The sequence below is a fragment of the Ipomoea nil genome, unplaced genomic scaffold (assembly GCF_001879475.1).
Source record: "Ipomoea nil cultivar Tokyo-kokei standard unplaced genomic scaffold, Asagao_1.1 scaffold1407, whole genome shotgun sequence".
NCBI lineage: Eukaryota > Viridiplantae > Streptophyta > Magnoliopsida > Solanales > Convolvulaceae > Ipomoea > Ipomoea nil.
Genome location: NW_017617835.1, coordinates 613546 through 638011, shown reverse-complemented (window position 1 = coordinate 638011; position 24466 = coordinate 613546). Strand labels below are relative to the sequence as shown.

Here is a 24466-nt window from a genome sequence, read left to right as displayed (position 1 = left end):
AATGGACCTTGCGTTCAATTGGGCTTTTATATTTGGTCCATTAAGATTTCCCAAACAAATTATGCAATTGTTATACAACGACCAGCAAAGTTAAGGCAAATTATATCATGCACCGCGGTGCATAATCAATTATGCACCGCGCATCAAAACGACGTCGTTTTATTAAATGAAAATAAACGGCATTCATTTTTCGCCGTTTCGCACCCTTTCGCAAAAAGTAACTCTGTTATTCAGTTCATTTCGTATACACTGCAGTTTCGGTTCAACACAACTACAGTTTCATTCGATATTTATAGACTCAAATATGTGAAAATGTTATTTAATTTTATTTTATATACACTATAATTTCATTAAAACACAACTACATGATCATTTTGATATAATTACAGCTTCATTGTACAATATACACTCAAATATGTGAAATGTTATTCAGTTTCATTTTGTATACACTGCAGTTTCATTTCACTACAACTACAGTATCATTTTGATATAACTGCAGTGTCGGTTTAGATATACTGTAGTGTTAGTTGGTGTTTAATACAATAATACACCAAACAAGCGAACTCCGTTAACTATAATGGCGGGCCGTTTCTTTACTTAAATAAACGGCGCCGTTTTTGCACCGCGGTCTATGATATAACGACTGCAAAGTTAATATATTATGTGTCTTCTGTTAACCGATTATGTGAATGAATGTATATAAATTAAATTCACATAATATGTTAATTGCATATATATAATATCATGGTAACATATTATGTGTCTTCAATATGTTTATAGGTATATAATTTATTAATTGCATATACATAATATATTAACTGTATATGCATAATTTGAATGTTATTTTGGACTAGAGTCCACAATAAAAAGTAGATCTTGATTTATGGTATAATTTGCGCAAATTATGTTATTCAAATGAATATGATTGTTTAAATATTTTAAATTCAAATATGGTTAGTATTTTCTCTGCAATATATATTGTTTTTTTTTCATTTGCTTTCAAAAAAATATTGATTTTCATTTAAAGGGAAGGGATCGAAAACAGCGAAGGCTAAAAAAAAATAAAGAAAAAACTGAAGAAGATTTAACAAAATCAAGTTGCAGTTGGTGCTTCTGGGTTGAGTCTGTTGTTGTTGTAGGCAAAAAGTTTATCTCTTGGAGGAAAGGTCTCCTTAATTATATGACAGTTGAGATAATCCTGCTTCCACCGACATAAATGAGGGAAATTTTCTTCCGTCACACCCAAATCCACCTCTATAATTTCTTCAAAAACACCCATCCATAAGGCGATGAAATTGGCGGCTAAATCTGCAAGTCCGATCGTCTCCCCTCCAAGGAACTTCTTGTTCTTCAGTTCATTGTCGAGAATTGTCAGAACCTCACAAATTTCCTCTTTTCCCTCTTGCTCTTCGCCTTTAGTAAACAGTGCTTTCCTGGTCCCAGAAAATAACTGCAGATCGAAAATTGAAATTGAAATTAAAATTTAAATATTGGAACGGATTAAATAAAAATATAAAGTTTAGTAGATTTACCTTTTCGTGTATGAACTTAGCCCAGAAACGAGCCAAGGCTTTCTCGTAAGGATGTTTGGGCAAAATGGGAGTGCCCGGGAAGGTGTCGTCGATATACTCGACGATGATGAGAGACTCAAGTAGTGGGTTTCCGTTGTGCAAGAGCACAGGGATTTTCTTGTGGACTGGGTTTGATTTGAGAAGCAAGGGGCTCTTGTTGGAGAGATCTTGTTGTATGAATTCGTATTCAACTCCTTTGAGTTTGAGAGCAATCTCAACAGCTGCGCTAAAAGGGCTTACCCAACTACCTAGAACCTTCACTTCTGCCATTATCTCTCAACTTTTGTGCAACGGACCTAAGAATTGAGCAGAGAAATAGAGGGAGAAAATAGAAGAGAAAGGGAAGAGAGTTTGGGGAAGAAGAAGGAGAAATGCAGAGGGAGAGAAGTAGAGAGAGATTTGAGAGAAAAAGAATATCAGATTAATCCAAGCATGCTAATTACCAAAATCTTACTCTAATTTATACTTGAACAAAACACCCCTAATTATTATAAAATATATATTTTATGTGAACTTATTATATGTATCAAAAATAAATAATTATATAATATGTGTATGTGTTTTGTGTTATAATTTTTTGTATCTTGTGTTATGAAATTCTGTATCTTACAAGTATGAATTTTGTACTTCTTCGTTTTAATTCCGCGTCCATAATGCTATGTGGACTCTAGTCCATGATATAAATTGCCGCCTAGAGACTAATTGGCTATCTTGAATTCTTGATATATGCTGAAAAATTCTGTCCTATCTAAAAACAAGAAGTTTAGCAAAGTATTTTATTTGCACACCGGCCTTGTGAGAAAACAGTTTCTTGAATTATTATTATTGGAAAAATAATAGATGTATACATTTTATTGGGCAAAAAAGAAATGAATGAATGAAAAATAGTGGCTCACTATTGTTTTAGATCAATAAGATTATGACAATTCAATATTGAGTAAAAAATAAGAGTAGATGTAGTTTTACTCTTATTATTGTGATAAAAGGGATGTTGCTAAAAGGTTTCATTGGAACCCATAATCTTGTATTGATATTGATCAAAATGAGTCATTCTGATCATACTTTACGACATTTATTTTGACACTTGCTAGAACCCTTTTAAATCTGTAGTGTTACACTTTTTCAACTCTAATGGTATGTTTGTTTTATGGAATAGTTCATGAATGGAATAACATTCCTTAGAATAGACCTATTTCATTGTTTGGTTGGGTCATTTTGTCATGGAAATAACATTCTTAGAAATAAGCTATTACATTTGCAAAGGGAATAATCATTCTTAGGGGGCCTTGGTATTAGCTATTCACATGCTCTTGGAAATAGCTTTTATATTACAAATACCAAAAATACCTTTTGCACGTTATTTAATATTTATATTTAATAAATATAATGTATTATATAAATGTATATATTTAATTAATTATAATTTTTATCTATCAATATATATATATATATATATATATATATATACACACACACACACACACGCGCGCGCGCGCGCACACACACACACACACACATTTTACAACATTTGCAATTGACATTTTGGGGAAAGAAAAGTTTTTCCCCAAAACGCCCTTGACATTTATATTTATATATATTTATATTTATATAATAATAAAAAAAAAGTAACTGTATATAGAATTCAACGAATATGGTGCGTAAAGTTTTTGTTTATGTAGTTAACCATCATACCGAGTTTTACTGTAGTAGTAATAATAATAATAATAATAATAATAATAATAATAATAATAATAATAATAATAATAATAATAATAATAATAATAATAATAATAATAATAATAATAATAATAATAATAATATTTTGTACAAGGACATTTTTGTCTTTTACACATATCCATTTCTATTCCTTAACCAACCAAACATTAGAATACAATTCCTAAAGTCTATTCCTCAGCGAACCAAACAAAAGAATACAATTCCTATTCTATTCCTTACCTATTCCACTCTTTATAAAATAGCATTCATATTCTCTCCAAATTAATTGCATGAATCAAACGGGCCATAAAAGAAATTGTATGAGAATGCCTTTCAAAATTTCACAACCCATTTTCATCAGGACTAATAGAGAGACTCGAAAGAAGAGACAACTACTAATCATGGCTACTACTGTGATGCTGAGCTCAATTTGGGATTATCTATAATCCAGAAATGTCATGCTTACAATTGTATTTTTATGTTCTGCCAATTCTCATAAAATGTTTCATACTATTTGGATGACTAGGGAAACTAATAACCGACTTTGAAGGTGTGCACAAAGTAAATGTTGCTTCTATGTAATAATTGGTAAAGCATACAAAAGAAGTAAATTGCACTAGAAAGATCACGTGTAGTGAGTTCAACTGGGAGTGTTGTCAAAAAAATGTTTGGTACTGAAACTTTGCAATCATTATGGTCCACACAGCTGTGTAGACCATAAATAAAAAATATATTATTTGTATACATAAAATACATTATTTGCATACTGAAAATACATTATTTTGTATACTATCAAGTAATATACATTCAGTACAAATATAATATAGTTTTAGTATTAAAAATATACATTATATTCGGAGAAAGTACATTATTTTGTATAATGTATATTCAATACACAAATAATACACTTTTTTTAAAGGAACCAAACTTTATTAATATTAAGACATTAAAAGTGTACGTTTTTAATACACAAATAATACACTTTTAGTATATTAAAGTGTACTTTTTTATGCTCATAAAAAAATTTGCCGAGGCTTTGAACTTGTTTAGAGGAAATATAGGCCATGTTTGGTAAATAGTTAGCATATCAGTCAATTTTAACTTATTTTGACCACTATTAATTAGATGTTTGACTTGGTTAAACAATCAATTAGCTTTTTGTAACAACTTATTGCTTCAAAATGCAAAAATTCAAAAAGCTGCTCAAAGTAGTTTTTTCGATCAACTTTTTGAGAAGTCATTTTGCATGTTACAGCTATCAGCTAACAACTAATTTACCAATTACTTTTGTACAATTAATTAATGCTATCAACTAGTCAAACCTACTACTTTAATTAGCTAATAGCTATTTACCAAACACTCCATATAATACAAATTGCAAATTTTATGTTGTGAACCATGATCCATTATACACATGATGGATCCTGTCCAGGTATTTTGCATACAAATTGCTGGCTTGCTGCATATAATCTTGAATATGAATGGGCCTTGCGTTCAATTGGGCTTTTATATTTGGTCCATTAAGATTTTCCAAACAAATTCACAAATTATGCTATGGACACGAGTCCAAAACGACGTCATTTTTAAGGAAAATGCCGCATTTCAGATTTAAAAAAAAAAATAAAATTTGATTTTGTCTCGGCATTAACGACGTTATTCGTTTGTGAAGTTATGAATGTACAATTATGGAATTATGAATGTACAGTTATGGAATTATGAATGTAAGTTATGAAATTATGAACACAGAGCTCTGACATTATGAACTTACAATTATGAACATAGAGCTCTAAAATTGTGAACATAGAGCTTCGAAAATTATGAATGTACGGTTATAGAATTATGAATGTACAGTTAGGGAATTATGAATGTACGGTTATAGAATTATGAATGTACAGTTATGGAATTATGAATGTACAGTTATGGAATTATGAACACAGAGTTCTGACATTATGAACTTATAATATGAACATATAGTGATAAAATTATGAACATAGAGCTCTAAAATTGTGAACATAGAGCTTCGAAATTTATGAATTTACAGTTATTGAATTATGAATGTACAGTTACGGAATTATGTATGTACAATTATTGAAGTATGAATGTATAGTTATGGAATTATGAACACAGAACTCTGACATTATGAACATATAGTGATAAAATTATGAACATATACTCCTATAACGAAGCGGTCTGATAACGGTGCCACTAACGGCACCATTACCGTGTCCACAATACATGCTGGACACAAGTCCATAACATAACGATTGAAACAAATTATGCAATTGTTATACAATGGATCAACAAAATTAATATATTATGTGTATTCTGTTAACATATTATGTGTATGGATATAAATAAATTAAATTCACATAATATGTTAATTACATATATATAATATCATGGTATCATATTATATGTCTTCAATATGTTTATAGGCACATAATTTATTAATTGCATATACATAATATATTTACTACATATGCATAATTTGAATGTTATTTTGGACCAGAGTGTACAATAAAAGTTAGATCTTGGTCTATAGTATAATTTGCACAAATTATGTTATTCAAATCAATATGAATATTTAAATATTTTAAACTCAAATATGGTTAGTATTTTCTCTGCAATATATATTGATTTTCATTTAAATTAAAGGAAAGGGAGCGAAAACAGCATTCTGAAGGCTACAAATAAAAAAATCTGAAGAAGATTTTACAAAATCAAGTTATTGGTTGTATTCAAATTAATTATATTGAAGGGGTGTTAAATCATCAAATAATTGTATTTGACAAGCTAAGTTGCAAAATGAGTTCTTCTTTCTCATTTTTTATAGAAAGTATAGGGAGAAAGCGCCATACTTGTATGAGACCGTCGTACAGATCTTTATTCGTGAGACAGGTTAAGTTTGATCAAGTCAATATGCAAATATAATATTTATACTAACAAATGTAATACTAAATACTTTTGAGCACAAATGTAATATTTTTATATTGTGATGTAAAAATATTAATTTTTCATTAAAAGTATTATATTTTCTCTTATAAGTAATGTTGCACTTAATTATAAAGGAAAATGTGATATATACGTTTACATCAAAATGTAAAAGTATTACATTTTGCCGTATGAGTAATAAATATTTTAATCCATTACACATACGGCAATACAGAGAGATTGGAGAAGACATTTCAATGATGACACAAAAACCATTTTTTTTTGGAAACATGACACAAAAACATTAACTAACGTAGTAACGTACAATTCAATACATTGAACGTGGAATATCTTGGACTGGAAAATAGCAAGCTTTCCATTATATATCCTCTTACTTAGGTATTAAAAAGTGTACAAATTAAACAGCATCACCATGCATATATGTTTATACAAGTTGTTGAATCTGCTGCTGTTGCATGGTGCAAGTGAGGCCAGCAGGCGGCCGGAGGGGTTCGCCGGAGAGAGGTATCACCGGCAAGTTGTCGCAGTTGCAGATTTCGATCATCATTCCGTCAGGGTCATGGAAGAAGAGCTGATCCACGTGGACCCCACCTTCCTCTACTCTACACTTGACGTACTCTATCTCCATCTCCTTCAACCTCTTCTCCACCATTGCCATGCTTTCACACTGCATGCCATTCAAAGGGCAGTTTAGTCATTTCACATCACAAACACTATAAACTGAAAAAAAGAAGCAGCAAAATAGTGTTTGGAATGTTCAAACTAATAAACTATAAGGTTTAGAAAGAATATTATGAAAAAATAAATTATAAGTAACTCTGATCAAATCTTATTTAACGAATCAGACACATAAAATAAAACAGATATAGGCTTTTAGTAGGGGATTACTTGGAAAGAAATGTGATTGTCCTTGGGATTAATGTTGGTAACTTTGGGCAAGTTGTCATCAGCTTGCAAAAGATGTATCCCAATGCCATAGTTGAATAACCTGCGTAAATTTATTAAATGTTTACAACTTAAATCTAAAAAATAATTTTTTTTTTAAGAAAAAAAAAAATTATAGGATAGGTAAAATACGAATTGAACGTACCAAGCTCCACGAAAATCAAAGGAACCAGGCCTTCTGATGGGGAAGAAGCCAAGAACATTCTGGTAAAAATCAAGAGACTTTTCCACTGAACTGCAAACAATTGATATGTGATTCAATGACTTCAAACGCAGAGGATTCTCCATGTTTTCCTTCATTTTTTCTTGCAAAAAAATAAAAAATAAAAATAAAAAGATTGGTGTGAACCCCCCTCCTAGCTTCTAGGATCAGAAAACCAAAATGAGTTTGTAAAGAACAAAAAAAATCTCAGAAAATGAAGATTTAGTTTTGAGAGAAGGGAGAAAGATGAGGGATATGATGTTCATCACTATAAGTTAGAGCTATTTATAGAGAAATGTTGGGAGGGAGATGACCAAAAATGTGGGACAACTGGTGACGGCTGTGACACCTGGGTTCCACGTTACTGAGATATGATGAGTTGTTTAATTTGTTTATTCAATGCATACGTTACTGAGATATTATGATGAGTTGTTTAATTTGTTTATTCAATGCATGGTTTATAAATCAGATTAGCCATCTTCAACATATTTCAAAGAAATTTTCTATCTCAATTAAAAAATTAAATTGATAGTTTGATTATAAAATATGTATATTTAGACCTGTCTGGTAAAGTTGTTAGTAGTCTATCAATCAATTTAGACTTGTTTGACTATTATTAGCTATTTGACTTGGTTAAACAACCAACATGAACGTTTGACTAATCAGCTTTTTGTAACAGTTTATTGCTCCAAAATACTAAATTAAAAAAGAAAAAAGCTGCTCAAAATAGTTATCAACTAACAACTAATTTTCCAAACATCTTTCTACAATAAGCTAATACTATCAACTAGTCAACCCACTAACTCAATAAGCTAACAACACTTACCAAACACCCCATTAATATTATATGCTCAACGTGTCATATACGCGTCAAAGAGCTTTAATACCAAATTAAAATATATGTTATGCCTTAACTTAAAATCTACATTAATAGTTAAATTACATATTTATATTTTATATCATATGCTCAATTACAACCACTAAAAAAAAAAAAAAAAAAAAGTAAATTTACCTAATAAAAAGATTCATAGATAAATTAATTAAATTCATATATTTAATTTACCAATGAATTTGCGTTCATCACTTAATTTGAACTCAAGTTTTTGTTATTTCATACTATTAGGACTAGTATTAGGATTCTTGTATTGGAGTCATACAAAGTTGCTACTGGAGAGATAAAGTTACTACGGGAGAGATTCAAGTAAATTTCATCTCAACAAAAGACCAACTTGCAAATATATTCACCAAAGCCTTGCCTAGTCCTAGATTTTTTTTTCTCAGAGACAAGCTACAAGTTACAAGTGTTCGTTCCATGTACTTGAGGGGAGTATTAAGATTAGTATTAGGATTCTTGTATTTGAGCCATAGTATAACTCCCTATTATAGTCTTCCTATAATTCTTCTTGTATATATATTCCCCATGTTTGTACATTTGTAATTAAGTTCATTCAATACAATTCATACAGTTCTCATCCATACTTCTTTGCTCAATTATATCATAAACTCAATATCTTACTTACAAAAAAAAATTTCTTAAGCTTAATTAGATTCTACTTGCACTCGTCGTTGGTAATCTAAACTCAATTTATAATCATTGCATTTAATAAAGATAGAAAAAAGATTAAATATATATGATAATGTAAGAATAATTAAATATAAATTAAACATAATTATATCGTGGTTGATGTAATTTGGTGTTATCAATTTTGTCTGTATATATGATGCATGAATTTATTGATTGTACTTCTTTAGCACAAAAAGAATTTTTATTCTAATAAAGGCCTTGGAAATATTTGTTAGAATTAATAAGTCACATGTAACCTATAATATGTGACAGTAGGATAGCACTAACCTTCAGCCATAATTCTCTTGTGTTGATGATGGTTGGATGATCAGTATTTTATCTCTCACTTCTATTCAACTCTCTCTAGATGGTGTATGGGGTATGTAATGTGAGTAGTGAATGGACTAGTGGCCTTATATAACCACCGACCATCATTGTGGTTGTATGTCTTTAGGTGTTCTAAACCCTAACCAGACTCCTAACCATAATGGTAGTCTAGCTATTAAGTTATTAGTGTTGCACCACATATTAAATACTTAATATAATCCTAACTTAATAATTTCGTCTGATCTTATTAATTCATATATTCTCTCTTATTTAATAATGTGAGACTCTTAACGCACGTCAATAATTCTACTTAACTTATGCATTGTATTAATATTATATTTTGTAATTAACGTTTTAATACATAAATTTGGTATCAAATCATTTTCATTAACGTCATCAAACTTAGCTTCTTGTCTTGATCTATGTTAGAGACTAGAGACATAACAAATGTACGTACTTCAATTATTGAAGTACTAATATTTAATTAACAAATTACTAGATAGACAAGTTAGCTCTCTTGGTAGGTATTTTGTCATTTTGCCTATCAATTAAGAAATAGAAAAATTTTATGTTCTTAGGACTATCGAATCCCTTAAAATTTCACATTTTTTATCCAAAAAAATTGTCATTGGCTCATGTATGTACTAACATATTTGTTCAAGATTCAAGATGATATCTCAGTTTATTAAAAGATTTTTAATTAAAGTTACGTACTCCACCTTGATGTTACCCTTGAAATATTTTATTTTGGAGCTTAGACAGAGAGCTAGGAAATTGAAGAGTCATGTCTATGAAGAAGTTATGTTACAACATAGTTGAGTTCAACCAAAATTAATAAATTTAATATAACTAATATGTACATATATAGCATTAGCAACTCATCGATTTTCTCTACTTGTCTAGTTTGAGTAAAGTTATTTTACCCGCACGGATTTAGCTCAATGGTTTAGTGGGTAGTATTTGAGAGAAGAAACCAAGGTTTGAACCTTAGCGCGGCAATGTGAAAATTATGTTCAAAGTGGGCAGATTCCTTGTGCGCACCAGCATTTGGCTTTGTCTATTGAATCATTGAGTCAACATGCTCTGTCGGGTTGGGGATTCAACCTTTTTGGGAGATGAGTAAAGTTATATTGAGATATAAAAAGAATTGTGGACTCTAGCAATATAAAATATTTATTTCGACTACAATCGTATATAATATAAAGTTCAAATATATGTCCCAATTTGAAAGGGTGACCGAATGGATAGAACATGATTTTTGTACCTGAAGAATGTCACGAACAAGTTTGACTTTTCTCAAAATCAAAAGTAATATTAACTCAATTTTTTTTTATTACACTGAGACTAATTATGTTCATGCTAGGTAGTATCTCAAAAGATGATAAAACACTCATCATGAATTTTAAGATAGCTGCATTCGCAAAGCTTGAGCTTGAGACTTCTGATTAAATTTGAAGAGACCATGTCATCTCTATATACATCACATAGGTATTTTATATAATAATCTTTTTTGGTGCACATTTTATATAATAATCTAATACTTGAATAATTACACATATCTTTGTTAATTATCTTTTTCATTTAGTGAATCAAACGATTCATTATCCCTTTCATGGTTTGAACTTTGAATGGCTTGGTAATTATATTGCACCAAATCACTAATACACACACATGCTCATACAAGTAATTTAATTATCTCCCACATGAAATGGGTCAGCACATGCAACCTTGTAGGATTCATCAAAATAAAACATTATTAAACATGTTTATTATGTATTCATGGCATCCCCACTCTCTCTCTCTCTCTCTGTGTATTTGAAAAAATAAATAAAATAATTAAGAACATACGGAATCATTATGTTGGATGTTAGACTTGCCGAAACATATAATTAATCAAATTCTCGAGTCGTGGTTATTGTTTAATGTGAGATCCACCAGCGCAAGCTCGTTTGGTACAATCATTAATTTTCTGAAAGAATTGTTTTTACGAAGTTACAAACCAATTTCAATATCCTATTCTATTTATTATAACTCGATTATTTTCTTTAAAAGAAAATAATTTCCATAAGATTGGTCCATACTTTTAGAATAGCTATTTATAAGGTCAGTGAATTTTAGGGGGTTCTTGGTTTAACAGTGAGAATCAGAATCAAAGTTTAAAATTAAATACTCCGGTATATGAGAATAAGATTAATGAGTTTGAGTATATGTCAATGATTAAAGGGTGTGGGATCCAATTAGTTTACCTTAATTATGCTAAATTGAAGAGAAAATAATTAATCAATAGAACAAGAGCAATAAAATAGTAAATTTAATTCCATTGATTTAATTTGCCCAAGCCTGGTAGAAAGGGTTGAGAGTGCCCGTACAAACTTAGCTCAATGGTTCAGAAGGCAGTATTTGGGAGAAGAGACTAATGTTCGAATCTCGGTAGCGAAGTGTGTGGAGTATGCTTAAAGTGGGCAGATTCCTTCTTGTGCGCACAATATTTGGCCATGTCTGCTAAGTCCAAATGTTCTGTCCGGCCCGGGTGTGGAGGGCAGGCCCTTGAGGTTGGAGATTCAACCTTTATGGAGAAGAAAGAGTTGAGAGTGGTATAGTAGTAAGTGTGTAATCCTAACAATTGATATATAATGTTACATAACTAGCTATGGTATCAAGGTTGGCATGTGCTGCGGGATTGTTGGGCAAAGGTCGGCAGAGCCAAATTGATGTGCAAGTATAAAAAGAAATGCATTTGTACCTTTGCTACTAACTATTACGGAGTATTTTTTTTTGTGTATTGGTGATCGTTTGATCCTAACCTGTACCATTAGACAAATTTCAGAAATAATAGACGATTAATCTAAGTGATTAATTGGCATGTGCATTAAGGCCATTATTTAAATTGTTAACAAGTCTTGGAGAACGATCAAGTTTCGGTGATAGTCACAACAAACTCCTTTGTCTTCTACTAAATAATTGCATATTTTGTTTTATAATAAAATTTTTTGTTCAAAATTTTGTTCAAGTTAGTAAATGATTCTCAAAGATATCACCGCCCATATCCGAGCCACACATAATTATAGGGGGTCTGCTAAGGAAGAGGGTACAATATATGAAAGAAAAATTATCAACTTAAAATAAATTATTGTGCTAAATTAAAAAAGTAAGTGTTAGACAATTATTTATAATTTTTTAGATGCATTTAATAGGGACGGGTTGGACATGAACATGACATTACTATTATGAGATGTCTCTCTCATGCATGATTCTAATATATGCATGTGAAGTTAAGTAGAAATTATTTTCTTCTCGTTCGACTATGTATGCCAAATTGGCAGTGACATTCAAATATGGCAATTGATGAGAAGAAAAATAAGGACCAAATGCCTAGATAATTTTAAAATTACATAAGAGTCAATAATAATAACTTTCTAATAAAAATAAAATTTGTGTGTAATTACTAATTAATTACAGTGGTTATACCTTTAAAAAAAAAATTATAGTAGTTGTACACACTCTATTACAATGTAGTATATGTGCATAACTACTTTCTCAGCCTACTAAAACACAAAAACACAAAGAGTCAATAACGCCTCCACTGAGGCTCAAACTCACAATTTTCCATATGAGAGTCCAACCCGGGTGCAATTAGATCACAAGGTCTTGGCCTTATACTTCCATTTTTAATACACTTATAAATTATTTTTATTTTACGTTTTTACCCATTTAATCACTACCTTTGACCTATACACCCTACGCACAATGAATCTTCATCAGCTTTGATCAATTTTTTGGACTTTGAGTCTCCTAGTGACCCCACTGCCATTGGAGCAGAAGACTTCTAGGGTTGCCCTTGAACTATTGAGTTAAGCGTCGCGAGACCCATCCTTTTTTCTCTTTCCTACTAAGTTGTTAACATTATTAAATTTAGTAACTTGTATATTGTACGTACTTTCTTCTATACTAACAAATCCAAAATAATTTTTTTTTTTTTTGCTAGTTATCGTAAGGGGGAGTATTCGATTCTATTTACTTTATTCACTAATTAATTTTCATCAGATAAAAAAACATTGAGATACTCTTAAATTTGGAATTAAAACTTATGTATACTCCGTATATCCACTTGTAGTACGTCTTTTATACTGAATGTCCGTATCTAGATAGTGACAGTAGCAAAGAATTCGTCTTTGTAGTCCACAGAAAACGTGTTGGTGGAGAATTTGAGTGGGCAAAATGAATTTGATTTGTGTTTTTCCTTTTATGTAAAACAAAAAGAATGCGGTGTATAAAAAAGAGCAAGCACGTTTTGATTGTATCTGTGAGATATTTTTTTTTTTCAGGCACATAATATGAGAGCAACTTGTTATGGCATTCTTCTTAATAGAATGGTTATGCAGCGGAACATACAAGCAAGCAAATAAACAACATGAATCAAAAAATTATACAGCAAAATAAGTAATACAAGGAATAATTGAAATTTTTACATGGAGTTCACAATTACAAAACTCTATGTTCATAATTACTGAATTATATGTTCATAATTATTTTTAAATTCATATTCACAATTATTGAATCTCTATATTCATAATTACAGAACTATATGTTCACAATTATAGAACTATATATACACAATTTTTGAACTATATATTCATAATTATGAACAGTTTTAAAACTGTGTCCACCTTATTCCGCAGCATAATTTTCCAATGGAATTGGGCTGGGCCAAAATTGTGGTCGAATTCAAGGATATGAAAGAATGTAGCCCAAACAAAACCCAATTAAAGTTACCTTTCACCCAACTAAAGTCAATCGGCCTAAGTGGCAATTTATATCCTACACCACGGCGCGCGTTGCACTATGCGTCCAGATGCAAAACGACGTCGTTTTAATTATTTTTTTTTTTGAAATTTCCCGCCCCAGTGAATGGCAGTAGTTTTTTCTTTAAAAAAAACCCGCTGTTCAAGAATGTACATAATGTTATACTAGAATACACATAATGTTATACATGAATGTACATAATTATATAACAAAATATACATACTCTTTTTAAAAGATAATACACATAATCTAACATAATACATAATAAACATAAACTTTTAACATAATACACATCAACTCTTAACATAATACACACAAATTTTCTGATTCGGATGTACATAATTGTATAAAAAGAATGTACATAATTGTATAAAGAATACACATAACTGTATGAACCAATACACATAATCTCAGCAACTTCCTACCGCGCCTCGCAACACGACATCGTTTTGGGAGGCGCGCGGCGCACCGTGATGTAGGATATAACGATTGGGCCTCAGTATAGGAAGTGATAGCAGGCAGGTAATCAGGTAATGATTATATATATGAGGGTAATCATGGTCTCCCAAAGTGGAGCAACTATAACACATTCTTTTTTTTTTTTTATAAAGAAGGGAGATACCTACATATACATACTATTTGTCTCAATTGAGGTTCGAACCTTACACCTCCCACTTAGGGGATCAACTTAATATCAATGGATTACAAGCCACTTGATTAACACATTCTCTTTATTCTCATATTATTTGCTTTAATATCCTAGTTCACTCGTATTTCAACATCTTCCAGTACCCTGAGTTGACATAAAGCACGAAAGATATTATTTTATATATATATTTTTTAAAATTGTGATAAAAATTTAAGAGCACATCATGTGACTTAATTGTCCAAATTCTTGTTAGTAATTAGTGTTATTGGATAATAATGACAATGACCATTTTTCCCTAAGTTATTCATGTACTCACATTTGTTCCCTTAATTATGTTAAAAGTAACGGTTTTTTTCCCTTTTATATTAAATGGACATTTTTATCCTTAAAAATAAATATTTTATTTATTTTTCTTCTCCAACAAATTATTCTTTCATTCTTGACCTATTTCATGAACCAAACATGCCATAAAAAATATATACGTGATTGATATTTGACACTACGCAAATGGAAACGTGAAACTCCCCTTCTATAAAGGAGTTAATGCTCCATTAAATGTAAAATTAACAGTGTAGGATAATTTTCACATCTATAATTTTCCTTTTAATATTTTCCTTTTTAATTTTGTACTTAATAATAATTTGAAGCATATTAATATATAAATTTTAAACTTAATAATAATTTGAAGCATATTAATATATAAATTTTAAATTTTTACTTCTCTTTTCATACTTAATAAGTCGAGGATAATTTCATTTTCTTTCACGCTTTGAAAAGAAATTAAAATAAAATGAAAATTACAAAATAACATAAAAAGTGAGAGAAGTTTTTTTTTTTTTTTTTTTTTTTTTTTTTGGTGAGAAAAGAGAGGCTAAACCTCAAAGAGTTATCTTATTCTACGGGCACTACTGGAAATTATGGAATTTCCGACCACCTGAAAATGATCTTAAATTAAGTTGATACCAAAAAGTCCAAAAAGTGGTCGGAAATAGCAACAAAGGTTTTTCCGGATACCAAAAGTGATCGGAACAAGGCTTTCGACTTGATTTAAGATCACTTTCAGGTGGTCGGAAATTCCATAATTTTCAGTAGTGGGGGGTCTCCCCCAGCATCACGTGCTAGATGAACCATTAGCCATTCCATAGCTTCAGTGAACACACAAGTGCCTATCAGTCTTTCTGTTGAGTCAGATTGGTTAAAAAGTCGGCGCAACAATTCCCTTCCCTAAATACATGGGCGAAGCGAATGCCATCAAACTTTGGGACCATATCCATGCAACCCTTTAGCAAGGTACCATAGACGTTGTCTACTTCTCTATCTCTATTCATGAGATCAATAACTGCTTTAGAATTCATTTCCACAATTACCTGAGAAATCTCTTTTTCAAGGTAGAGTTGTAGACTCTCCCTTAGGGCCACGAGAAGATGTTGTAATATAATAGGATAGAATAAAAAACAATTGATTCAATTATGAAAATAAAAAATTGATGGATGAATTCTTTCCGCCTAACCAAACCTAACCTAACCCCGAGATTATAGTAGATAATGCGCCATTTGATTTGTCAAAATTTAAGTGATGTAGAATTTGGCTAAAAGAGAGTAAAGTTCAACTCCGCAATCAAATTTGTAATTGACACGCCAATCACGCCTCCCAATTTCCAAGAAAAATTAGCTTTTTGTTGACAAATTGTGCCACAGTATCGCATAAGACTAACTTCAATAATATTGAAAAAGAGGAAATTACACTTTTGGTCCTATGACTATAGAGGGCGTGTTAATTTCAGTACTTAACTTTAAAAATTAACAATTTAGTCCTGTAACTATGCAATTTCTAACGCATTTGGTCCTCCCGGCCAAACCACCAACGAAATTTGGCCGGAAAATCAAATCCATTTTAAATTAAATATAAGTAGGGACAAAACAGTCATTTCAAATCATTTTCTTCTTCTTCCTTCCCTGTTGGCCGGAAATGCAGTACTTGTTCTCATCGTTTCCCCCACCGACGCACCAAAATTGAGATCTCGGGACAAATGCGAAAATATATGAAGTAGATCTAATCGTTCAACCAAACCAAATCAAACATTAATCAAACAAAATCAGAGCTTAATGAAGCTCAAAGGTAGCAGGAATTCCGAATTCAAGAATACTGTAGTGCATTACCATCTTGATAGTTCTTCGTTCACTTTTTCGTTCACGATTTCTGTTCCCAAAAAGATTTTCGAATTCACGATCCATCTTGAATTGCCAAAAAGATTTTCTATTCGAACGAAATAGTGAAAAAGAAATTCACGATTTCCGTTCGAAAATTACGATTTCTGAATTCACGATTCACGATCTCCGTTCGAAATTCACGATAGCTCTCCGGTGTCGATGGATTTCTCTCAACCAGTTACTGATCTCCGTCTCAGTTCTCGTTCCTGGGAACGGAAATTTGAAGTTCAAATGACCGTTTTGCCCCCACTTATATTTAATTTAAAATGGGTTTGGTTTTTTCGGCTAAATTTCGCCGGTGATTTGGCCGGGAGGACCAAATATGTTAAAAATTACATAGTTACAGGACTAAATTGTTAGTTTTTAAAGTCATGTACTGAAATTAACACGCCCCCTATAGTCATATGACCAAAAGTGTAATTTCCTCTATTGAAAAATTTGTGGTGGTTTTTTCAGTGCTATTAGGAGAAAAAAGGGGAGAGAAGGTAAAAAAATAATAATAATAATAATAAGTTACGTGTCTAGCATGGCGCGCGGTAATTATATTCCACACATGTACAAGGTGCATGCGCGATAGCTTTTTTTATTATTATTTTTTCTCCATGGGTACCACATAAATTTTGATTTTGCAGGAAAAAAATTCAAAAAAAAAAAAAATACCCTCACACCCATCAGTTAAAAATTCCACCGCAAATATTTTGTTCGAAAAAACCTCCTCAAGAAGCATTATTGGTAAGAGATATATATTGTCCTATATTTAGTTAATTATGATACATTATGTCGACGCTTTTCATGAGTTCACCCTTCACAGGTACATTATGCCAAATTATTATGATAATGTACGTAGGTGGTAAAACATTTAATAAATTGAGTTTGACTTATTCATGATTTTGAATGATCTAATAGATAAGCATAAGTTGTTGAAATTAAATCTGACAAGATTTGAGACCTCTAGAGTAAAACAAATGTGAATGATCTAAAGCATTACTATAGATTATTGGGTATCACATAGATCAAAATGGTGAATTTCACAAAAGTTTAATACGGTAAGAAAAAAAAATACGGTAAGAATTTTTACTTCACCTTCAAAAGGAGAAGTCTCTCACTTACAGGGTCCTCATACCTCAGCCCTCACTTCTTGGGTGCCCACATCCCAATCCAAAAAGATTGTGGATGGCTAAATTAGGATGACTCAACTCACATCTTAGGTGGGAGATGAGGACTAATGTCTGGTGCCCACCACATTAGGTGAAACTCTTTTACTGCAGCGGCAGAGCTCGATCAAGAGTCATCACTCCCAATCTACCAGCTCTGTATCGTACCAATTGAGTTATTCATGTGGTTGATCTGGGTGATAATAAACCTTACCTTGGCACCCCACGATGGCTTGCGTTGAAACTTGATGGTGATAAACCAACCCCTTTAACATATGCGTGAACTAGAGATCGATGAGCTTGCACAAATTATATAGCTTTTAGAGAAACCTATGCACTAGTAATTTTGGCCTATGTATTTTTTGCCATGGCTCTCAAAATGGAGAGGAAATCCACAAATTTCATTCATTAATCAATATATAAGTTGAAATGGTTGAAAATGTGTTTAAATACATAGGAAGGTAACCTAAGCTAGAATTAAAATTTGTTAATAAGGGCTTCTAATTTGAATACTACAAAGGAAACTAAGAGTAGGAGGCCAAATTTTAAAAATAAAATAAAGAGCAATTACTTCCATTAAGTTAAAAAAAATAATAAATAGAGTTAGGTCTTTATATATATATTTTCCGAGTACTACTAACTTTGTTACAATGTAATATCGATTTATATCCACTTTCTCAACTTATTGAAGCACAAAGAGTCAATATCGCTCCCACTAAGGCTCCAATCCAGGATCTCTCATTTAGGAGGGTCACTTCATATCACTAAACCACAAGATCATTGGCATTATAGTAATTAATTTAGTCTTTGAAATACTCAAAATGCACCTTTGCTTCCACGATACAAAAATGTATAGAAAGAAGTTAGATGAGAAAGGTGTAACAATTCAGCCATTATTGATGGAAATGGCTGCGGGTTGGTAAATCTTATTTAAGTGGATAGTTTATAATTTTATATTATGGATTAAATTAAATACGAATCAATTAATTTTTCCGCGTTTGACAAAATTATAAAATCTGCATCTTTTCACTTTATTTAATTTAATAATATTTATTAGAAAGACACTTCATCAGTTCAATCAATATAATTACTGACAAGTTTAGTCAATTTATTAAGAAAATAACACTTGGTGATTTTTATTTTTTTTGAAAACAACACTGGTGATTTATTCACAAGAGAATGTATTAGGTGAAAAGAAAAGGGTGAGTGAGAGGTCAAGTAAAGTTTGAAGCAATGTTATCTGTCTTCTCACTTTGTTTGGCTAAAGCTTGTAGTTTGCTCTAGTTTAAGATAGTGAAGAAGTAAATCCTCTCTTTAGTTGTTTGAGAGTAAAAGTTCATATCCCTCATTACATAAATGAGAAGTATGTACACTATAATTAGTACAAGCTAAGTTACAAAAAATTTTATTTTAAAATAATCATGACTTACGACACATTTACTAGCTATAGATATTTTCCCATATTGATTCGTTGATGTACATATGATCGATGAGTACACTAGTAGAGAATTGCTATAAAAAAAAATGTAACAATAGGCATCTTTAGTTACAACAAAAGATTACTAAAGTCAATGTCACGAGCGAAATTATGAGGTTAATGGCTTCATCATTACACTTATTTTTGATTACAGGTATCTAGTTTATAGCTTAGCTTTGAGGAGGCGACGTTCACACGTGTTAAGGGAAGGTAATAAATGTATTGATTTCCTGGCAAATCTTGGTCAGATTAAGGATGCGGGAACAATTGTATGAGAGGAACCACCTGAAGACATCTTGGGGATTTTTTCGATTGATGCCAGTGGTGCTAGATTCAGAAGGGTCAACTAATGCTCGCCTTGGGCGGGGCGTCTCACAAAAAAAAAAAAAAAAAAAAAAAAAAAAAAAGAAAGATGGTTGGAGTCATGAAAACACGTGGTAGCAACTAAAGATGCCCTTACATTTTTAGACTTTGCACGTTCTTGACTTTGCTCGAGTATGAACTTGGATCCTAAAACCACTCCTCCCTTCCTTTAACCTTTAACAATGACTTGAGTCTAAATGAATTTACCCTAAATCATATATTCCATCAATTAATATTACTTGATTTCCCAAATCGGTTACCCCAATGAAGAAAGAGGAGTCAAAATTCTAAGCCACAATGACTAATATATTATCGCTAGCTATATGCATTAGTATTTTTATATAGTTTATTATTATTATTATTATTATTATTATTATTATTATTATTATTATTATTATTATTAGTAGTAGTGATAGTTATTTAAACATATTTTAAAAATGTTCAATAGAAAACAATAATTTAAAAAGTAGAAAACATTTCTATAACTAAACAGGGTTCTAAATTCTCAACACCTTCATATAAACCATAAGCATCTTCAAAGGTAGTTGACAATGACAAATAGTATATGTTCTTTTACATTGTGCAATCTCGAACAACTTCTTAAGAGTTGGCACACCTATTTCGCACACAAAAAGAATGCTCAATCCCTACAACTCATCCTTCCTTAGATTAAAAAGCTAGTTACAAATTCAGCTCCATTTGACCTATTAACCTTCTTAGTATGAGTTAATTATGTATAAACAACCTACGTTAATTTACCTCATTGTGGTCCTTTAACGACTAGGGTCACAAGACAGGATTTATCAAGTGCATGCCCTCAGATAATGGTTGTGAATTTATACTCTATAAGTCAAATATCACACATGGTATGATTAAAAAAATATTTATTAAAATAGTAAAATTATAAAGAAAATAATAGAAATAATCAATACATCATGAACTAAGAAAAATATAAAATTAGAAAGAATTTGTAAGTAAATAAGTGTACAAGTTATTATATTATAAACAAATGAAAAATATAAAATCAAAAAAGTAATTATAAGTACATATAAAAGAAATGAAACACGGCATACAAATTATTATATTTAACAATATTATTTAAAAACGGTAACAATTCAAAAATAAATAAAAAAAAAATCTGAAAATTTTTATAAATGTACAAGTAAGTATGATATTTAACTAATTACACTAGCATATTATATATATATTTTTTAAATCTTATTATAATTGTATTTAAAAAAAAATAGATCTTTATTTTTGGGAAAGAGAGCTTTAAAATAATCATGATAAGTGTCTTCTCCCTTTGCAGTTTGTGGAATGTGGATGCCCTAACTTTATGTTGGCTTGGCTAGTTATGGGCAAACCAAACATGCGTATAGGATATGATTGCCCAGCTTGCACAAAAAGACAATTAAGTCATAAAAGTATACTGTAATTAATTAATTAATTAATTTTATTTTGTCTTTAACCAATTAAGTAATTTCCATGTTCACATGCCCAAATTACAGCATATCCTTTTATATAATAAAATTTACATATTAAATGATTATATACCATATATAACAAGTTACCAACCAACTATTATATTAATTATATAATAATATAATGATAAATTTTGTTAATTAATATAAAAAATTGTAATTTATGCTCTTTGTCAATTATTAATGTCATTCTTAATTTTAAAAAAATTCGATTTTTATTTATAATAAAATGTTTTAATGAAATTTTTAAAAATAAAAAAATATTTAATAATATTAAATTAATTAATATAAACCATTTAAATTAAAAACAGGTTAGGTTAATTTATGTTAATTGGATTATAATACAGAAAAGATAAGATCGATTAAGGATAAGTTTATTCATGTTTTTGGACAAGACGTAAAGAAAGTATTTTTTTAATTTTTGAAAAGTGATGTACAAACGGTCCACGTACAACGTGACAACATACAAGTACTGAGGAAGGAAGAAGGTTCGAACCGAAACATACATTCCTAAATTCTTAGTACAAGGAACGAATCTGGGCTTTACACAAACCCCAACTGCATAAACACAGTTACAAAGATCCCTTCTTTGTCCCCTACCCTGAGCCGCCCTTCAATTCGCCAACCCTACCAAAGCCCCTAAAACCCCCTATTTCCCAGCGCTGTTCTTGTTTTACTCCGCATTATTTGAGCCTTCAAGGGTCTTGTCTTCAAGAGTTCTTGAAATTTTGAGAGTTTTTTTCAAGAATTCTTGAAAGTTTGGGGAGTTCTTTGAAGGTATTGGAGTTCTGTAGCTTCTGAAAGGGTGTCTGATTCTGAGTAATTTTTGGATTGGGTGAGTTGGGCAGTGTGAAAGGTTTGATCTTTGATGTGGGGGTTTTGAAAATTTTGCATTTCCCCATATGGGCTTTGGAGATTGGAGCATTTGGCGTTTTCTTCTGGTATGATTTTCTTGTTTTGACCGGCGCGGCTTGGAATAAGTGATTTTCTCTATCCTGTTTTAGCTGCCATGATTTACAGATACTTGTGCCACTGTTCATATATGGCATTGTTTGATTCTTTACCATGAATGGTTTCTGGTAGTTATGTAGAATTTGAGGTTGTTTTTTTTTTTTTTTTTTTTGTTGAGAACTGAATTATTGAGAGAAGTAGGAAGTGTTTTGTTTTCTTAAAAAAAAAAATTGTTTAGCTTAGGTTGTAGTGTGAATATGTCGGGTGGATCACCAACTGTTGGAGGTGGATACATGAGACAGAGGTACAGCCAAGGCTATGCCTCGAGTGGCGATGATCTTGAGGATGATGCTTGTTCTAGATCATTTGCACAATCGCCTTCGTGTCTGAGAACAAGGACATGGGTTGAGGTTGTAGAAAATTGTCTGTGGATTGCTTCGGCCCTATTCATCATCTATTATGGCGATCAAGATTACAATTTCATTTACTTGTTGTGGCACGATGGCCGCATCAGAAGGTATGCCATGAGTTTGAGTTCTTACGCTTGTTAATTTTCGCTTTTGTTCATTTACGTTTGCTTCTTCAATTGATGCTTTATTTCCTTGATGGATGCGTTTTTGTTGGTCTTAGACATACTAGAAGGATTATACATTAGTTGAGTGTTTCGTTATATCCATCGAGAACTATGATCTGCTATCTCTTCCCCTTTCTTGGTAAATTTAGATTTTAGATTTTAGATTTTAGAGTTGTTTGTTCTTTTAATCTCCCTTTTTTCTTGTCAAAGTTATCATTTTTAATTTCATTTATGTTCTTTGAGGACTTCTTGTTGCCTATGGTGTAATCCATTGATTCTGGTGTTGTTTACAGTAGTTTAGCTTGTAATCTAATAAACTGATTTTTCAAGTCAACGGGTAAAGATTTGTAATTGTAGTCTTAAGCAACATATGAGTTATATTTTATACATACCATGACTTTTGAATCTGAATGAAGTTTCTGGGCGGATAGATCAGAATATATAAACCTAAACTTTTTTTAATGATTTATCTTTTGCAATAGAATAATGTCAAATTGGATAATTCATCGAACCTATCTAGTTGACTAAAACCTAACATTTGCTTTTGTAGACATTAGTAGTTTGTAGGAAACTATCTTGGTAAAACCACACATGATTTTGGAGTAACGGCAAGAACTTATACAAGGAACACACGACAACAAAAGATTTACTATATATATGTAAAGTTTTAGTTTCAGTTTTTCTAGAACTCGTTTCTCTTGCTGTCGATATAAGCTTTCTTTTATGTTTCTTAGCTTGGATCGAGGAAGAACTTATTGGTTATTTGGATTGTGCAGAATACCACTGTACATGGGCATGTTTGCGGTTGGCTTGAATGCTATCTTTTTCTTTTATACAATTATGTTAGCGTGGGGAATCCGAAAGTCTAGTGAGAAGTGGGAAACCTCAAGTAGTGCTAATCTGCCCGTTGTCACGGTTCTCGGGCTCATTTCGTTCTGCCTGTAAGAAGAATTACGTTCATGTCTCTAAGAAATGCTTATTATCACACATCTTTGAGTTTAATTAATCTCTTATGAACCTGAAATCTTGGGTGCAGATTCTCTTTTGCATTGTGGCCAATTTGGAGTTTCTTGACCCTGCCTCTTGTGGTATGCCCCGGATTTTTGTGCTTCAAAATTCTAACCCGAAATGAATTTTGATGTTCAATCTTTTGTGTTTTGCAGTTCACTCTATTTATGGCTTGCATGGTTATATTGCCATATTTGGTTCTCGAGAGACTCAAGTCCCAAGAAGATGATTTTCGTATCGATTAGACATTGGTGGCAGTATACATCGCTAACTTAGTTGAAGGTTTATAGATAACACAGACAACAAGATTATGACATGAAACTGATGTTTGTCGGAAATTGAAAGTACATATGAGTTTCATCTGCTACAAGTATTGTTGTACTAAGTTACTGATTGAAAGAAGTATAGATTGAGTTTGGGACAAGATTTTGGTTTGTGGGAATTGGATTTTGTGTTATATTATATGTTCATCCTGAAAGTATGTACTAGGAAAAAGTAGTGTTATAGTGCGGGGTTATT

At 31.2% G+C, this 24466-nt stretch overlaps 3 protein-coding genes across 3 annotated transcripts; 1 reads left to right on the top strand and 2 right to left on the bottom strand.

Annotated features, from left to right (window-relative positions):
• Positions 1 to 1001: 1001 nt before the first annotated feature.
• LOC109186896 (probable glutathione S-transferase) lies at positions 1002 to 1946 on the bottom strand. Its single transcript, XM_019337082.1, has 2 exons — positions 1533 to 1946; positions 1002 to 1450 (listed from the first exon to the last, which is right to left on the bottom strand). The coding sequence occupies exons 1-2, from the start codon at positions 1839 to 1841 to the stop codon at positions 1094 to 1096; spliced, it is 666 nt and encodes a 221-aa protein (XP_019192627.1). The 5' UTR covers positions 1842 to 1946; the 3' UTR covers positions 1002 to 1093.
• Positions 1947 to 6509: 4563 nt separating this feature from the next.
• On the bottom strand, positions 6510 to 7637 carry LOC109186898 (metallothiol transferase FosB-like). Its single transcript, XM_019337084.1, has 3 exons — positions 7330 to 7637; positions 7128 to 7227; positions 6510 to 6906 (listed from the first exon to the last, which is right to left on the bottom strand). Exons 1-3 carry the CDS (start codon positions 7482 to 7484, stop codon positions 6664 to 6666), a joined length of 498 nt encoding a protein of 165 aa, XP_019192629.1. The 5' UTR covers positions 7485 to 7637; the 3' UTR covers positions 6510 to 6663.
• Positions 7638 to 21907: 14270 nt separating this feature from the next.
• On the top strand, positions 21908 to 24371 carry LOC109186132 (transmembrane protein 128-like). The gene is made up of 4 exons (XM_019336045.1): positions 21908 to 22882; positions 23716 to 23880; positions 23976 to 24027; positions 24103 to 24371. Exons 1-4 carry the CDS (start codon positions 22623 to 22625, stop codon positions 24190 to 24192), a joined length of 567 nt encoding a protein of 188 aa, XP_019191590.1. The 5' UTR covers positions 21908 to 22622; the 3' UTR covers positions 24193 to 24371.
• The last annotated feature ends 95 nt before the right edge of the window (positions 24372 to 24466 follow it).

What these genes read in the sequence shown, in the direction of transcription:
- LOC109186132 (XM_019336045.1), top strand. Translation starts at nt 22,623, where the DNA reads ATGTCGGGTGGATCACCAACTGTTGGAGGTGGATACATGAGACAGAGG. An exon ending in CACGATGGCCGCATCAGAAG is followed by an intron (nt 22,883 to 23,715) that starts GTATGCCATGAG and finishes TGGATTGTGCAG; the next exon opens with AATACCACTGTACATGGGCA. An exon ending in TCTTGACCCTGCCTCTTGTG is followed by an intron (nt 24,028 to 24,102) that starts GTATGCCCCGGA and finishes TGTGTTTTGCAG; the next exon opens with TTCACTCTATTTATGGCTTG.
- LOC109186896 (XM_019337082.1), bottom strand. Translation starts at nt 1,841, where the DNA reads ATGGCAGAAGTGAAGGTTCTAGGTAGTTGGGTAAGCCCTTTTAGCGCA. An exon ending in CTAAGTTCATACACGAAAAG is followed by an intron (nt 1,451 to 1,532) that starts GTAAATCTACTA and finishes TTCGATCTGCAG; the next exon opens with TTATTTTCTGGGACCAGGAA.
- LOC109186898 (XM_019337084.1), bottom strand. Translation starts at nt 7,484, where the DNA reads ATGAAGGAAAACATGGAGAATCCTCTGCGTTTGAAGTCATTGAATCAC. An exon ending in TTTGATTTTCGTGGAGCTTG is followed by an intron (nt 7,228 to 7,329) that starts GTACGTTCAATT and finishes AAATTTACGCAG; the next exon opens with GTTATTCAACTATGGCATTG. An exon ending in ACAATCACATTTCTTTCCAA is followed by an intron (nt 6,907 to 7,127) that starts GTAATCCCCTAC and finishes AATGGCATGCAG; the next exon opens with TGTGAAAGCATGGCAATGGT.